Source organism: Mus caroli, unplaced genomic scaffold, assembly GCF_978045245.1.
Source record: "Mus caroli unplaced genomic scaffold, Mus_caroli_1 scaffold_6, whole genome shotgun sequence".
NCBI classification, from domain to species: domain Eukaryota; kingdom Metazoa; phylum Chordata; class Mammalia; order Rodentia; family Muridae; genus Mus; species Mus caroli.
This window is the reverse complement of record NW_028227261.1, coordinates 122,573,478-122,590,946: the sequence shown is the minus strand read 5'-3', so window position 1 is coordinate 122,590,946 and position 17,469 is coordinate 122,573,478. Positions and strand designations below refer to the sequence as shown.

Genomic DNA, 17,469 nt, shown 5'->3' with positions numbered 1-17,469 from the left:
TTAAAAGACATACATCCTAACAGCAATTAGTTAGCACATTTTTTTAAAAGCTCAAGCAAACTAAAAATATCCCAGAGAAAGTAATTTGAAAATCAGAAAAGTTTTTGCCCAACAATATCCTAACTTTAGATTTAAGTATATGATGTTCATCTCAGTAATATTTATTACTAGATAAGAGAAACAGCAGATAAATGAATAATGCCCTCTCAAATATGCCTTGTCAATTCCCAGATTCTCAGTTCCAAAGGCCTAACTTTCTTTGTCTCAAAATCATAAACCAGATCAGAGTCTCACCAGAAACTTCATCACCTGTGAAACAGGAGATTCAAATACGAGACAGGCTTTCTCTGTGTAGCCCTGGCTGTCCTGGAACTCACTCTGTAGACCAGGCTGGCCTCGAACTCAGAAATACACCTGTCTCTGCCTCCCAAGTGCTAGGATTAAAGGCGTGTGCCACCACTGCCTGCATGATTCAAATATTTTAATCCTGAATCCCAACCCATACCCACCCAGCCAACCCAGAAAGTTTCATCCCAGGCATTCATAAGCCTCATGGTGAATTACCACTCTGATATTCGAGCTTAGGCATTTATATTCCATCTTTTGATAGCTACAGGTGCCCAACAGGTCCAAAACTCGGTAAAAATTTAGTATTCAGGATACATCAGAAATCATTGTTGTAACAGTGATGCTGAAGGCCAAGACCCTGGGTAAAACTGCCTAGAAAGTGTGTGCAGCAGGAAGAAACTATTCTTTGTCACTGTGACTATGACTTAAAAAGTGAGAATGGTAGCTCACAGTAGCTTCCTGTCAAATACAATGATCTACTTGCAAACATGTTCAATTTACTTTTTTTTTTTTACATTATCCTAGGTTGTTGGTCTATGAGAAAGCTCCCGTGTAGTGAAAATGGGATTCCCCCTCTCTCCCCTACTTTCAGCCCGTTAGGAAGCGCAGGACTTGACATTCTCAAGAGCGCATCCTTGGTCACTAAATGTAACTCCAATGGTTCCATTGGTTTCCAGTCAAATCAACTAAAACTCATCACCTAGCTTAAATTTAAAATCGTGTTGGTCATACAACATGGACAATACCTGCCATCTTGGGGTTCTCTGACCTAACTTGTGACACTCAAACTTGAATTGCCATGCTACTGCTGAGTACTTAGTAAGCATACAGCACTAGCATTAAAGGCAGGAAAGGAAGTTATGAGACCATAAAAAGGGAAAGGTGCCCCTTATTCGAAGTTGAAACTCCTCATCAGGTTAAAATAAATAATCCCAGTACAACTAACATTTGCTATAAACTCATCAGGTTAAAATAAATAATCCAGTACAACTAACATTTGCTGTGAAGACTGCCGACACAAAGGCAACAAACATTCCTTCCTATAAAGGTATCTTAGGTTAAACTAGCAGTGGATCTTTGCCTAAGGTTCAAGCCTGTGCCCTTCGTCCTTTCCTAGACATTAGACTATTAACTTTGTTTCTAATTAAGTTATCTTAACTCTAGTAACCCCGGAATATGGGGCTTTACCGTATCAATCCTAATCTTGTTGGGTAGTCTTCAGGAACCACCCTATGATCTCCCTTAAACTCAACAATCCTTCAGAGACATATTAGTCCCTCAAAGACAATGTCTTCAAAGATCGCCAAAATGCTGTACATAAACATTAAGGACAATGAAGCGTGACTCTCCTTCCAGCTCTGAGGCATACAGGCTCCTCTTAAAAATCCGTCGTCTTGGTGTGTCCTCGGATTCTCAAAACAAACCCTCGGGGCTGTTGTGGACGACAGCCTCAAGAACGTGACAAAGTGAAGCCATCTGAACTGCCTTAGGAAGTGTGTAAAACGCCACTGGTGTCTCACCACGATGCTAACGTCCATTAGTGAGCGCTCACGCATCACGGTGCTACCCCTGATGGCGCGCGCTAACCGCTGCTCCCGAACCCCCTCGCCAGCTCGGGGTTCCGCTTAAAAAAGTAACGGGCTCACGGCTGAAACCCGACATGAAGATGCGCCCAAAGAGCACAAGCCAAACCCTAGGCCGCCTGACCGCAGGCCGCCCAGGACAGAGCAGGGGAAGGCACGACGCGGCTCAAAAGAAACAGGCAGAAAGCGACGGAGTTCATCTTTCCCGCTGGATCCCGCAGGACCAACCGGACGGCCTTCGGGCTCGCTCAGCGCCAGTTCCGATAGCGCACATTTACTACGTCACGGCGCCCGGTCTCGCGGTATCCTCCTGCCGCCGAGGCCCTTTCGCAAAAGTCTCGCGAAGCCTGCTCCTCGGGCCCACGGCTCCGCGCTCGTCCTCCTCCACGCCGCCCCTACCCCGGCTTCTCCCTCTCTCGCTCCCCGGGTCGGGAAATTCCCCGCTCGGGTCCCTCAGGCGCGCCTCCTCCCTCCCAGTTCCGAGTTCAAACCGGAACTGGAAGTGTAGTGGGCGGGGCCCGGCGACGGAAAGCGCTGAGGAGCGGAAGCCGGGACTCGGCGGTGGCCCGGGTCGGTCCCGCGCCACGGAGCGCCGGGCGGCGGGGCTGCGGGGCTCCGGGCTGAAGGGCGCTGCGCGGGCCGGAGGGCGGGCGCGGCCCCCCGGGCGCCGCGGGGGATCATGTCGACAGCCTCCGCCGCCTCGTCCTCCTCCTCGTCTTCTGCCAGTGAGATGATCGAAGCGCCGTCGCAGGTCCTGAACTTCGAAGAGATCGACTACAAGGAGATCGAGGTGGAAGAGGTGAGCGAGGCCGAGCCCTGCTGCCCCGCGCCGCCTGGGATCCCGGGTGGGAGGCGGCTTCCCGATGGGCTTCGTGGGTTGAGTCTGGATCTGTGATTCTCTACCTGATTCATATGTGGTCGGCAGTTCAATTATCCGTAAATAAATTGAGCAAAGTTTGGTGGCTGCGGGAATTCAGCTCGCTGGTAGTGGTGTTAGAGTCCAGGATATTTTGTGTGTGTGACTGTCTGTGTGTGTGTGTGTGTGTGTGTCTGTCTGTGTCTGTCTGTCTGTGTGACTTCTAGCGCGGTGTGTGACACGAAAGGATGCTCGGGACAGGCTGGTAAAGAGAACGTCGAACGCCTCACGGTGCTTCTCCTGGTCCCGGATTCTTCTTTCTCTGATACCGTAGGTAGTTCTGCCTTCTATTGCGCTAATGTAGATGAATTTCAATCTCTAGTAACGTTAAGTCTGTTATGAAAACATGTTTCAAGTAGCATAGTCTGAAAAGGCAAGTAGTGATTGTGGTGACAGTCAGAATATTACGCTACACCAGAAATCGCTGTTAGAAAAACCGAATAAATTCAATGTTCAGGTGGAAGGGTGTCTTCTTCATCGCCTATTTTTAGATTCACAGTGGGGCCAGTGACTTCTAAGAGTCTTAATATTTACTAAAGAGAAAAAAATCTGTACATATATTCAAAATGCCGTTTAGAACTCGTTGAAGCTTTGGTTAGAAACGCGTTCACGCAGTTTCTATGAGTTTAACCGCTTTTTAAGAGCACTGCATTTTCTGTACCTTGATGTGTGGGTTTTTGATAGCTAGACTGAATTGTCTTTTCATTTTTAAAGCATTGTAGTAAGGAGTTAAAAGATGCAAGCAAATTAACACTCAATAAATACATCTTTACCTTAGAGGACTACTAAGTCATATCTTTGTATCACAAAAACTAACCAGAGATGGGTGTGTTCATTGAGAGCATGATTGTCTTAGAAAAAGTGTGCTGGATAGGGGAAGGTTTGAGACAGAGGAAGACGCTTCAGAGATAGACAGAGCACTGTGGGACTTGGTTTCTTACTGCTTTCTGTGTGTTCATTTCCTTAACTGTAAGATGGGAGTGATTGCTACTTTATCAGTGTGACAAATCCAGTTAAGCAGTGTGTGCAGAAAATCCAATATAGTGCCTGACATATTGTTAGGAAGCAAAGTTCCAGACAGGAAGGGTGACCTGCTTTAAGGTCATATGCTAAAAGAAGGCCTGTTTTTTAAGAGGAAAACATTTTATATGCCCCCCCACCCCCATTGAAGCTAAGATAAATTCCTTTTTTCAGAAGCGGGTAGTTGGTCCAGCTTTCATGGATAACATTCTTTTTTAAGACTAAAACTTCAGTGAGTCAGTATACAAGAATCGCAGCTTTTAAATAAGCATTTACGTGTACTCTCATGAATTGCTGTCCTTGTAGACTACTAATTGTTATATAATAATAACTTGTACTTCATGGTCTACCACATGTTTCCGTGAGCTTACTTTGTTTGGTTTTGCAGCCTTAGTTTTTTGCACACAACTTTTTAAAGTTTTCACATTCTTGCCTCATTGGGGCCTTCCAGTTGCTAAGGGAGACAATAATCAATTTGAAGCCCTCAATCCAAAGCTGGTACATTTTTGAAATTTGTTTCGTCTTAGAACCTAGTTTATTTTTATAGTCCCGATTTAATTCAGGCCTTTCTGATGTCAAAACCATTACATAATTTCCATTATAGTCTTCATGTGAGCATATTAAACAGATTGTACAGTCAGCGATGCATCATGGGCACTCAAGCTATTTCAACTTACATTCCATCTCTAGTTTAAATCATAAATAGGAAAACAGAAAGATGACCCAACATGAAAACTATCTTACATGCCTTCAGTGTTTTATATGGACAAGTATATCACCCTATAAATTAAGAAAAGAATGGCTTGGTGTATAACTCAGTATTGAAGTTCTTGCCCTTTGTGCTTGAGGCTCTGGCTTCAATCCTAGCACCACAGAAAGCAAAACAGTAAGTTGAGAAAACCACATTTTTTATTTCTCAGCCCATAATATAATGGACTCAGTGCTACACAAAGATAATTAGAAGCTGTGGCGGGAAGACATCTAGCTCCAGGCAGATGGGGAATCATTTCGTAGATACACATTTCTAAGACAGTAGGTGTTTCTGTCATTGCAGTATCAGGGTACTGTGGCTCTTCACTTTCATGTCAGATTATATCAGTTTTCTGCCTAAGAAATCTACATGGGTACTTAACTTTTTATAAGTCACTCAGTTTTTAACCTTCAGGATTGGATGGTTTGGTGGAAAATGTACTCAGATTTAGAAAATTAGATGCTGTATTGTGTCAGAATATATGGAGGCAGGTCATTCAATTTGGAGACCTGTGATTTCTCTCTTAAATTGATAGATTAGACAAAATTATTAGAAATCTATTCCTGTTGTAAAAATAAATACCTCGTTTCCAACATGAACTATCTTGTTCTCCACAGTAAGTTTGGGCATTCTTAGACCGTAGTCATAATCTCCCAGGAAATGTAGTTGGGTAGACAGACAAATGATATCCCCATTTTATAGATACTGACAACTGGTCACGGAGTTTGGTTTGCCAAAAGCCTCTTGTCTCAGTCAGTGGTAGAGCTGGAATTTGAACTTCCTCTCTCATGAGTCTGCGTCCTGTAGGTATATGTGCAGTGTCACTGCAGTAGTCTACAGTGGAACCTAATTCTAGGAAGGAAGGCTCAGAACACTCCTTTCCTTCCTAGAGGTTGGGCCTACACATTTCACATTTCTTCTCTGTACAGTACAGCTCAATGCAAGAATCCGAAGATTGGTTACTTTCTCAGAGTCACAATGTTAAACCTGTAAGTAAGTAGAGACAGGATTGCAGCTACATACCAAATAAATTTATCTCATTGGCTCAAAATATCACTAGTGAATAATTGCCTTGCACGTGTTCTTCTGCCTTTGTGCTCTTCCTCCAAAATATCACGTGACTAGTTCCTTCTCACCATTCAAGTCCCTCCACAAATGTCCCTTCCTAAGAGAAGCTTTTCCCAAGGAACTTGGGGCATAGTATTTCTATTGTCCTCATGGCTCCTAACTGAATTGTGTACCCATCTCAGCCAGATGTAAAGTAACTTATTTACATTTCTAATCAAAGTGCATAGCACCTAAAAGTTCTCTAAATATTTGTTAAACCAGTAAATAAAATGATCACAGCATAATTATGAGAATTGGATGCACGTCTGATTTTCTAATATTTGGTAAGCCAGGGTTATTTTACATAATTTGACTAAGCCAGAATTTACACTGGAAATGAGATCTGGTTCTTCCCAGTCTTGATCCCTTCTATTCCATTATATTTAATAAATATTTGTGTCTAGCAGGAGTCACTTAAGTACATAGACTGTATCTATAGGGATTACTTTGTAAAAGAGTCCCAGAATGCCGACCACAGCTAAGCATATTGGCATGTACAGCTACTCTTTGTACATGTCTGTTTATGTTTTATTGAAGAGGCATGGAAAAGATTTTGTTTTTAAAGCTAAAATATACTAGGATGGGACTAGGTAGAAAGAAATTTAACAGTGACTATAAACTATTAAGTAGCTTATACTAGAAGAGGGCCTGAAGTTATAGGGCCTGAATAAATGAGTCTATGGGATTGTTAGTTATGAATATCCAAAAGTAACCAGTGAGTTCTTCTATGTGAAATTGGTGGCCACTGATCTCAGTAGACATCTGGAATGGTTGCAGTAAAGAGATGGCTACAGAGATTATTTATGTGTCATGAGCATGTAGGGTGACACATAATCCGACGTACATTTAAAGGAAAGGCTAGTTAAGTGAGTCAGGTGAGGTATTAGTTGTCTTTACCAATGATAAAATATGACCAAAAACAACTGACGGAGGAGTTGATGGTGCCTTACAGTTCTAGAGAGTTAGATGTCGGTGGCAAAGATGTTTTGTGGGAGGCTTTAAAAGCCTGTAGTAAAGCGAAACCCGGAGCTTTGCTTGTGTGTTATCAAGTCTGTCTTGTCAGCACTTCTACTCTGACAGTTTATTAATAGATATTGAAGCTCTGAATAGTTGGAGACGCCACATCCTAGCTAATGACTTTAGGGTCTATGCTTTTCTGTTATGTTCCAGATTTCTATGATGGCAGCATAGCTGGGGGTCCATTTACACAGTGCCTAGAGCAGAGCTATACTAAGTCGACAGCCATAGCCACTGAACTAAATAAAGTGAGTTGGAGACAATTAACATGAATCATTTAATAGTAAATTAAGAACACGCTCGGTACAGCTGTTTCCATATGTTAGTTGCTGTTTGTTTGTTTGTTTGTTTTTAATTTTATTCACATGAAGGGAAGGAGTAATATTTAGTCCTTAAGGAATTAGGCTGCCTGTGTGCATGTTAACCTCTGTGTAAGTGCACCTGTACACCCGTTTGTGGAATCCAGAAGTCAGATAACCCACTGTGTTCTTCCTTGAGTGCCAGCAGCTCTCTTGCTGGCTTGAAACATACACGTGGGCTAGCTAGCTTAACTGACCAGGGATCTGCCCATCTCTGCCTCCCTAGTGCTGGAATTATAAATGTGTTCCACTTCACCAAATGTTTGAACTTGAGTCCTCTTGTTTGTGGAGCAAACATATTACCAGCTTAAACTAGAAATGAGGTAGCAAATAAAGTATAACTTATTTCATTATTTTGTAATTGTCTCTGCCAGTTCGTAAATTCTTACAGTTGTGGAAATTACCTCCATCAGGAAAGTGTTGTTTTACATTCTGAGCCTGAGAGACAGAGACAAGGTGGGCCTTTTGTTATTACTTTTATACCATTTTAGGAGTATGAGTGTTTTGCCTGCATATATGTCTGTGTACTGTGTCTGTTGAGGGCATCAGTTCCTGGGACAAGAGTTATTAGATGGTTGTGAGCCTCTCTAGAGGTGCAAGGAACAAAGCCTAAGCTCTTTGAAAAAGCAGCCAGTACTGATCACTGCTGAGCCGCCTCTCCGTCCCTAGAAATAGACTTTCTTAACCAATGAGTCCTATAATGGCAATAGTCTACGTTGTTTGGTCATCTCGTTGGAGTGAAGTACAGCTCGTTCTGGTGTGTGTATACTGTGGTGTGTGGCCCATTAGAGAGCATGTGAAGATACGGTGTGCTATACAGCGAAAGATACAGTAACACCTGAACTGAACTTCCAGCTCTTTACTAGCATCTGAGGATGGCTCAAGTTGTAATAAATTCTCTCCAAATAAAGTTTCTCCAGAATGTGAGGGTTGGATAAATTAGAAAAATAACACAATTTGCAAATCTTAATAAGGTCAAAGGAAATGTGATCCTCTGAAAGTAAGGGGAATGGAGTCGGTGTTTAAATATTTATTTATTTATTTGCCCACAAGTGCACACATTTTCACCACAAACACCTGACAACTTTCAGGAATCAGTTCTTGCCTTCCATTTTATTTGCGACTGTCTCTATTTCTATCTCTGTTGCTATGTTGCATACTTCCAGGCAGTTATCTTCTTTCTGTTTCCCATCTCACTGGATGGGAAGTGCTAGATAGACATGCCACTGCATGTATAGACATGCCACTGCATCTTGCTTTTTGTAGGGGTTCCGGGATTGAACTTGGGCTGGCCAGAGAGACGGCTTATTGGGTAAAGCACTAGCCATGCAAGCTTCAAATTGGTATTTAACATTTATTAGTTGGTGAAGAAGACCAAGATGGAATTATTCTTAATTTGTCTTCTAATGATTAACACTGGTTTCTAATTCGTAGTTACTATAGACACACACTTCTTTTCATACCTGTCTGTTTCTTTGAATTCATTCCAGAAGTCCATGTAGTGATAGGTTATTTCTTCACTGAGGAAATGAGCCAACTCAAGCCAGATTAGATTATATATAGGCAGGCTTATTGGGAAGCTGCTCTCAGACAAGTTCACTGGCCCCAAGGAACTAGGCCAGGGAAGTCACCATGGGAAGAGAGAAGGATAGAGGGAAGAGCTCAAGGAGGAGGGCAGAGTATGCCAGGCAGGGACTGAGAGTTGCTGGGAGAACCTGGAGGCCAGGTCTGCTTTGATATGTAAAATAGGCACCTCAGTCCCTTGCCCCTGGGTGGAAACCAAACAAGTGCCTTGATACATATTACCATCACATGGAACAGAGGCATCCAAGGTTGCTTCTTCATGCCTGACAGAATAGTGTCTCTGTCTGCTTGGTCATCAGTTATACTCAGCAAATGCCCAATCATCCTCCATGAGGCCTTTCCGTAGCAAGTGGGCCTTTATCTCATGATGTTGGGTTCTAAGAGGAAGAAAATAGAAATTGCTAAAGCTTCTTGAGCCCTGATTTTGAAGTTCCAGGAAGTTCACTATACTACTGATAAAAGCAATTCTTGACCAACTTGACTCAAGGGGGAAAGCCATGAACTCCTCAGTAGAGTAATGGTAAAGACAGACAAGGATGGAAAAGATTGAGGGCAGCTGTCTTTGGAGACTCCCCCTCACCCCCTTTATGTGCAAGCTTCTATCATCCCACTCACTCCTGTTTCTGAAAGGGTGAAAACCTTTTATAAATCCCTTCTCCAACAGTTAACCTGTTGAATATGATGCTTTGAGAAATAGATGGTTGTGAGCCATAGCTTATTTTCTATTTCTGAGGCTCCTCCACTTTGGTACTGTCAGTTTAGCTAAAGAACATTCAGTCCCTCAGAAACAGCAGCTGGATGTACTAGGTACTCAAATATTTCAGGGTTAAAGAAATGCAGTTTGCAGTTCAGTTGTATCACTGAAGAAAGACCTTCTTCATGCTTCCTGACTTGGCTTTCCCTTTGGCTGTCATCAATCCTCAGAAAGTCACTTTAAGCACTTTGCATTAAGGTCTGTGTTTGAGCAGCTATGAATCCATTTCAGGTCTCAACCCTCCCCACAGTAGCCTCCTCCCTGTGGTCAGACTTTAATTTCACTTACTCCTTTTGCAAGATTTTTTCTGAATCATTGTCATGTTCAACTGGGTCCAAGGTAGCCTGGGGTAAAGCCTGCTGTGTGTTCTTTATCAGTGTTCTTATGCCTCTGTAGCTGCCCATGTTTATAGAGCACAGTCTGCCAGGCTGTCTGCCTCTGCTAATCAAAGGAAAAAGTGGGGGTGGGAGAAAGTTTGAACTGCTTTCTACCATTGAATCTCCAAGCCTGTTGGGGAAAGAGAGGCTGCTGAGGTCTTTAGTGTATTGTGAATGCTTGCCTTTGGCATTCTGAAGTGTTAAAAAAAAGTGTTAGAAAAAAAAAATCTAAGTAGTCTTGTTGTATAGCCTTGGATTTCTTCCCTGTCTCATTTTCATCTCACAAAAAGTCAGTTTTTGCTTTTTACTTCTAACAGCTAATATTTTACTCCTAATAATGCCATATGTAAAAAAAGAAGTCTTTATGATCTAAAGAAATATAATTCTTTAAGCACTGGCTCCATGCTATTAAACTGACTCCTGTAAAACTATGACGGTTATTTCTATCAGACATTTCAGCAACTTCGACAACTTGCCTTCTTGTGTTATCATTTAGGATCTGTTAACCTCAGTGTGTTTATGAAGTAACTTATGACTCAAATGAGAATGGAGATTTCTTGAGGCCATGGGTTCTCAGATAGGAATGTGACCATTTTTATTTCAGATTATTTTGTGAAATTGATTTCTCACAGCAAAAGAGAGTTTATCGTGTATTTATTTGCTCACATTTAGTTCCCCTGGTTTGAAGTTGAAAACTCAGGGTGAGTCGTCATTTCATCACTAGATGGCACCTGTGGATCACAGATGGTCATGCTTACTCGGCATAGTTATGACAAGTACAGAATCCACAAATACAAATAACACTCAGAGCAGACGTTCTTAATAATGCTAAGTACTGCTTGCCCTGATTAATCTGTGGGCACATGATTGAAGTGTATCGAATGTCTTAATACTTTATCATCATTCCTTCATAGTTAGTGATAATGTCTATAGGCAGACTGATCTGTGTGTATCGTCTAAGTTGATTATGACCATGAAGTTGAAATCTTGTAGGATCTGTTTGCTGCTAATTTCCTGTGAGAAAAATGAGTGCTCTGGCTCCTTGTATTAATTCAAACCCAACTCTGGGCGTTGTTTTATAATGTTTATGGAAGAGCCTGATTCTATAACCCCCTATTAGATACTCTTATCTCCATAGATATGAAGGGAAATAACTTAGGAACCCTATAGACACTCAGTAAGGAAAATAACTTAGGAACTTTATAGATACTCACTAAAGAAAATATAAACATCTATGCTTTACTGTCAAAAAAGAAAAGGAAAAAAAGCTCAGATGTTAATTTACCTAACAGTGAGCAGGACGCCTAACTGTAAGCTTGATTATAAAGACTGACATGTTCAAACCAAAGCCAATTCCTAAATCTTCTTAAAGTAACTGGATGCTGAGTGTAAATCACCAGTGCTGGGTTCTTTTTGAGGCTTGGAAAACAAGATGGTCTCTGAATGGCCAAGACCAGGAAATGGAAAAAGTCTCCAAAAGAGCCAGGCTTACTTGGGACTTTGCATATAAGCAGCCTTGTTACCTTTAAGCTGAGTATGAATTACCATAGCGCATGCTGGTAATTCTAAGCTGTAGGTTTCGGATCCTGCCTCAAAATACTTTCTTACTGTGTAATGTGTAATTGCATCCCTATGACTGCTTACCTTTAAAATGGAAATGGATTACTTGTGCTAATCTGGGGGGAAAACACCACCAAAATGTGCTCATCTTGTTGTGAGCACTGAATATGAGAAGTAGTTATACGGCTTTACACAGCCTATGAAGTAGAACTGGAACCTGACTAGCTAGTTCACGTGCCCCAGGTTACAGCTCCGGCCCTAGTGTATTCTCCTGCTCCCTTTGTGAAGGGATCGATCGATCCAGTGTAGATTTTGAAGAACAACTATTTGATCACTAGCTACGCCCAACTTTGATGTTGAGTTTTATATAAGTTGTCTTAAGTGGACTCACACCAAAGGAGCACATAACTGATCCTAATATATAAAGTGTGCCATACATGTTAGAGCCTCTGGTATTCTAGTGCTGGGCTGCCTACCATTAACTGACTGTCCTGTACTGCTTGTTACCTGTGTAGAGCTGAGTGAGTTGGCACGTTTAAAACCATGTGCTTTATGTGTAACATGAGGAGAACACTAGCACCTCCTTGTGAGGCTTTATAAAGAGGGATGTGGGCAGAGCACTCTCTCAATGCCCACTAGTTAACAGTCTATAAAGATGTATTGAGTGGGGTGAACCTTTCCTTGAGGAAAGGACCTTGCCATAGCATTTAGCTACATAGAAGGTACGAGATTGGAGATGAAGGTGCGAACCTAGTGCCCTTCACAGTAACAGTCTAACGGTTTTGATCTGACAGATACCACGCTAATTTTCATTTTTGTTTTTTAATACTTTTAAAAATACTTGGATTTTTCCAAGTATTTTTTTTAAATAGAGGAACTTGACAGAGCAGTGTGCCCATGTGATAGCCATTAGTTTTAGCAATAATGTGGCATGTGGTTGGTCTGTATTTTTATAACTTTTTAAAAGTAATAAGCTAATTACCTATCATAAGGCTTACCCATGTGAAGTGTGATTTATTGACTTTTGTGAATTTACCCAGTTGTCAGCCAGCACAGTCAACTTTCAAACACATCACCACCTTGGCAGGATACCGTTTACATTAATTCCATTTTGATCCTTATCTCAAGGCAATCACTGACCTGCTTGCTGTCCCTAGATTTCTCCTGGGCATTTTATAAATGGGCATTGTAATATGAGGTATTGGGGTGGGGGTCATTGTGTAGACAGTAACACATTTTGCGTGTCCTTCATAGTGGGCCTTTTATATATATCTTTAGCCCTTTTCCTTCCATTTCCTACCCCCAATTAGAGTTATTTGAAAGCTGATTTTATTTTCTTTAAATAGTATATGTTCTTTTTCATTTTTATTTTTCTGAACCACTTCTCAATCATCTTGACTTTAATTTTCTACTGTGATTAAAAATTGCCTTATGTCCTCCGTGTATTTTTTTGTTTCTGCTTTAGAATTAAGAGGTTCATTTCAAAGATTAAAACTGCATTTTATCTTCAGTTTAATGAAAAACTCATTCTTAGCAAATTTTGATAATGGTGGTTTCTAAACCTTTGATGAGACTTAAAAACTGACTCTATCATATTAAACTCTGCTTCTGATTTTTGGGGGTTTTCTGTTTGTTTGTTTGTTAACTCAGGTTGTCGGAAGAGGAGCTTTTGGAGTAGTTTGCAAAGCTAAGTGGAGAGCAAAAGATGTTGCTATTAAACAGATAGAAAGTGAATCTGAGAGGAAGGCTTTCATTGTGGAGGTAAGCTGAGCTGTTATTTGTATCCACTAATTCTTCACCAGAGATGCTCTGGTTTTAAGACTATATAAAACACAGTGTTTCTCACCTTTCTCTTCTCTGTGTGCATGGGCATTAGCAGTTGACTGCACTGAAGCAGTGCCTTCCTAGGAATGTCTTTCATTTTTTTGCTTTAAATTCTGGTTAAAAGTTACTAGGGGAGAGTATAGTTACGTGAGTCGCTCCAGGAATTCAAGCGCACTTACCCACGGGTCCAGATGTATCTCAGGGTTGCCTATCTTAACTTTAAAGTGGTATTATTCCTCCCAATACCTAAAGTTAAGAATTTCTTAGAATGTTGTAGAAATAATACACCTTTCTAGTGAGAAACTACTCCACATACTTAGATTAATAAGGAAAAGCTCTTTACTGAAAGTGTGGCCAGCTGTGGCTAGCACCCAAAGAGGGACCAACCTCAAATAAAAGAGTCTTAATTCACTTAAGACTTATGCATTCCACAGATTCTGTCATCCTTAAATCTCTTCTAGGTCCTGGCCCCGGGTTACACTTTAAAAAATGTAACAGTCAGGAGACTGTAAGTCTGGCCACTTACACAGATGAGAGATTTGCATAGCACCAGAATTATTATAATAACCAGGATTTTTCTTTTCAAATGGTTGTTATCTAGGGTCTTCTTGCCCATCTGGCAGACTTATGTTTTTCTCAAGAAGAAAACAGGGGGCTTTAAGGCAGCCCAGGACTTAACTTTAGTTGTGACCTTGAGCTGCCCCTTAAGCAGCCAGTTAGAGGCCTGTTCTTTGGGGGTGGCCAGTGAATCCTGGTGAGCAGACATTTACATGATAACAAAGTAGTTTTGCTCATCACTTTCTGTCTGGTTAGCATACTACTTAGCTTTGGGGTAGTTTGAAGGCAGCAATGCCTTAGTTAAAGTTTAGTCTGTGTGGTTGCTGTCTCCTAGGAAAATCTGTTAGTGAGCCCTTTATAACATCAGCTTTATAACTTTTGAGTTTCTTCTACATAATAGATTTTATGAAATTAATCATGTTGCTTCACTTGTTTTCATTGCTTGGTTCTAGGTCTGCTGGGTCAGTTATTACTCATCACTAGCTTGTCAACTTCCAAATGGTATACTATTACCTCCTTGCAGAGTCTCTTCATCCTTCTGAGTTTATACCTGACACACAACAACAAAAACCTCACCTATTTATGAGACTCAGAGAAAACAGAAATATGTGCTTGAATAATGTGCTATGTGAAGTTAATGATGAGTTTTGCCAAGATGGAATGTTGACAGATAATAAATACATAATAGTAAAAAGTTACATGAAATAACATTTTAAAAAAGAGTCAGCTAATTTTCTAAGGATGAAAAAAGTCCATGAATATCAACTGTAAAGAAAACTGTCCAGTGGCATATGATAAAAAAGAGGTTAAGTTATGGCACTGTGGAGAAAAGCAGGAGAGAGCAGGGGAAAGACAGGGGGGACAAGGGAGAGAGAAGGAGCAGCATGATGTTGTAGGAGAAAGACAGTGCAGAAACTTGAAACCTTACACTGGGGACCAGCCTCAGTGTAATTCCTGGCTTGGGGAAGGTTGAGACAGGAAGTTGGAGTGTCAGTCTTCTCTCCTACCCCTGAAGCTCCGCTCCACTTTTTTATACTGGGGATCGACTTGGGATATATGGTGGACTGGAGCTAAAGCCTAAGGCGTACTTGTCAAATGCTCTACAACTGAATGATCCCCCCACACATACACACCACACACACACCAAGCTCTTTGCAGTAACTACAAGACAGGAAATGGAATTAGAGGCAACTAACCATTCAGAAAGAGCATGTATTTCATGACAGGTAAACAGAAGTTCAAATCTGACTATAGACTCTTTAACAGCTGCTTTATCCTCTCTGGAACTTAACCTCAAGGTCTCATATTAAAATGGAAGTAATAGTTCCTATCTTTCAGAGTCTGGACGCATCAGGAATCGATACAGAATAAGTAAATTGATACCTGTAGGAAAGTACCACACTTGTGGTGTGGGTGGCTCAGTCAGTACCATAACTGAGATGGTGCCTTGACTTTTGGCAGCTGGTTTCCTCAGTTTACCCTGCCTTGTTCTTAACCCCATTACAGCACTTTGTGCATGGTTTAATGACCTCTCTGTCTTCATATATTTGATTATGTCTGTGACCCCACTTGAACTGTAGGATGGGGATTCTACAGGCACTGGGGATGGCCACTGCCTGTGGCCATCATGGGAACAGAGCATACCTGGTATGATTTAAACAAATGTTCTATATGACAGTAAGATTTGAACAGCATGGGTACATAAGCACCTGAAAACCTAGCACTTCTGAAGGATCCATAATTTGTTACAGCTCCGGCAGTTGTCACGTGTGAACCATCCTAATATTGTGAAGTTGTATGGAGCCTGCCTGAATCCAGTAAGTCTCCCTCTCCATCTCCCTATAGGAAACAGTGGCAAGTGTATCAGTTTATATGATTTATAAGGCTGTTTTCATCTGTTCCATTGTAGTTTTATTTCTGAAAATATTTTCTGCATTTCGTTTGCTTCAAGCCCTAACAAGACAGTATGTTGGTGTTGCCATCTCAGGTACCTATTAGCCTCGGCCACACCAATTTATAATGCTCCTTTATCTTGAGTAAACAATTATTCTCAAAATATTTTAAATTCCAGAAAAAATGTAATTTGTTCTTCTAAATTTTTACCTTCCCCACTGATGGACCGTGTAATTGTTGGCCAAGACAGATCACCTGACATTCCCATGTTCCCACTCATCTGTCTTCCTTAACTAACCTAACAGTGGTCAGTGAGGGGGCCAACAAAGGGGAACTTGTCAGTCCTTTCCTTTTCCTCTTTTCTGCCCTGTAACTGCCTACCTGTAAGCAGTCAGTGGGTTCTGCTTCTTCTACTATAGCCCATCTGAGTAAAACCTGTGCTGTCGTGGAGTAGTGCATACCCCTGCCTGTCCATTCTCCTCACTAACCGAGGTAAATCCATAACTCACCTCGTTATAAGACTTGATGTTCTAGAACATAGCTTTATTAGCACTGGTCCTCAAAAGGTCTTATAATTCTATTTTTTCCCCAAAATTTTGTGATCTATTTTATATATTAATATTCATTATAATATACTATATCATATATAACTATATATTATTACATTATAATATATATGAGTTTTATATAATTATAGTAATATATAACATTATTGTATTTTTATATTATAATAGATATTAATTTAGTGATAATATGTAATGTATAGTAATATTATGCTAATCTGAGCAGGCACCTTGAAGACAAGTTCTTTGATCACAGATACCTGTTCCTTCTGTTAGTGTCATTCACAGAGTAGGAGCCAAAAGAATAATTTTCAGGACAGTTAGGCGGTTGAACTAAGTTATCAGAGGGAGGGCCCAACAATGTTGCCACTCCAGTAAATTCTGGCATATATTTTCTTTAGGTATGTCTTGTGATGGAATATGCAGAGGGGGGCTCATTGTATAATGGTGAGTATTTGCTAACCCTGCTTTACCTAGGAGACTGAAGCAATTGGAAGGCTTTTAAGAACAACTCAATCACCTATTGTTGTCACAGTTTACCTTCAGAGCTCTCAGAGGAAGTCATTGTGCTTTCTGGGTTTGTTCATTTGTTTGTTTTTGGTTCTGTTTTCACTGCTAAGGACTTAGGGCGAGAAAGAGGTATGACATTTATATAAATTTTTAAGTTAACAATATACTATGTTCAAAGTTTGTGAAGTAACAGTTGTTTTTAAATACATGTGTGTAGACTTTTTCCCACTCTTCTGTTTTTTAGTTTGAAGCCTTCATTTTAGAACTCTTGGCTATATTTCATATTACCGTGCTTTATAACACTTCCTTTTCAAAACATAAAGTGGCGAGAACAAACGTCACAGAACATTTTAGATTTTTACTTTCCTATCGTGACCATGACCAAGGCAACTCAATAAGAGTTTAATCGGGTGTATGGTTTCAGAGGGTGGGGCTTTGTAGCAGCAAGCATGTGAGCTGCAGCAGTTGAGAGCTTACATCTCTATCCAAAAGCAGGAGGCAGTGAGCACACTGGGCATGGCTGAGTCTTGAAATCTCAAAGCCCACCTCCACTGACCTGCTTTCTCTAGCAAGGCCACACCGCCCAGTCCTTCCCAAACAGTTCCATCATATGGAGGCCAAGTTTCCACACCTGAGTCCATTGGGCCATTCTCATTCAAACTACCAGTGCTAACACACAAAAACCTTTTGTACTGCTGCTATTACCACTGTGGAACAAAGCTCTCACCTTAAAAATACCAACTTC

General features: G+C 41.0%; 1 protein-coding gene across 2 annotated transcripts in view; it reads left to right on the top strand.

Moving 5' to 3' along the window:
• The first annotated feature begins 2,470 nt into the window (after window positions 1–2,470).
• Window positions 2,471–17,469, top strand: part of Map3k7 (mitogen-activated protein kinase kinase kinase 7) — a 56,298-nt gene continuing 41,299 nt past the window's right edge. For both annotated transcript variants that reach the window (XM_021159535.3, XM_021159534.3), the window contains exons 1-4: window positions 2,471–2,730; window positions 13,027–13,137; window positions 15,510–15,575; window positions 16,616–16,661. In XM_021159535.3, the coding sequence (XP_021015194.1) occupies window positions 2,611–2,730; window positions 13,027–13,137; window positions 15,510–15,575; window positions 16,616–16,661 (343 nt within the window). In that variant the 5' untranslated portion in view covers window positions 2,471–2,610. The remainder of the gene's footprint in view (window positions 2,731–13,026; window positions 13,138–15,509; window positions 15,576–16,615; window positions 16,662–17,469) is intronic.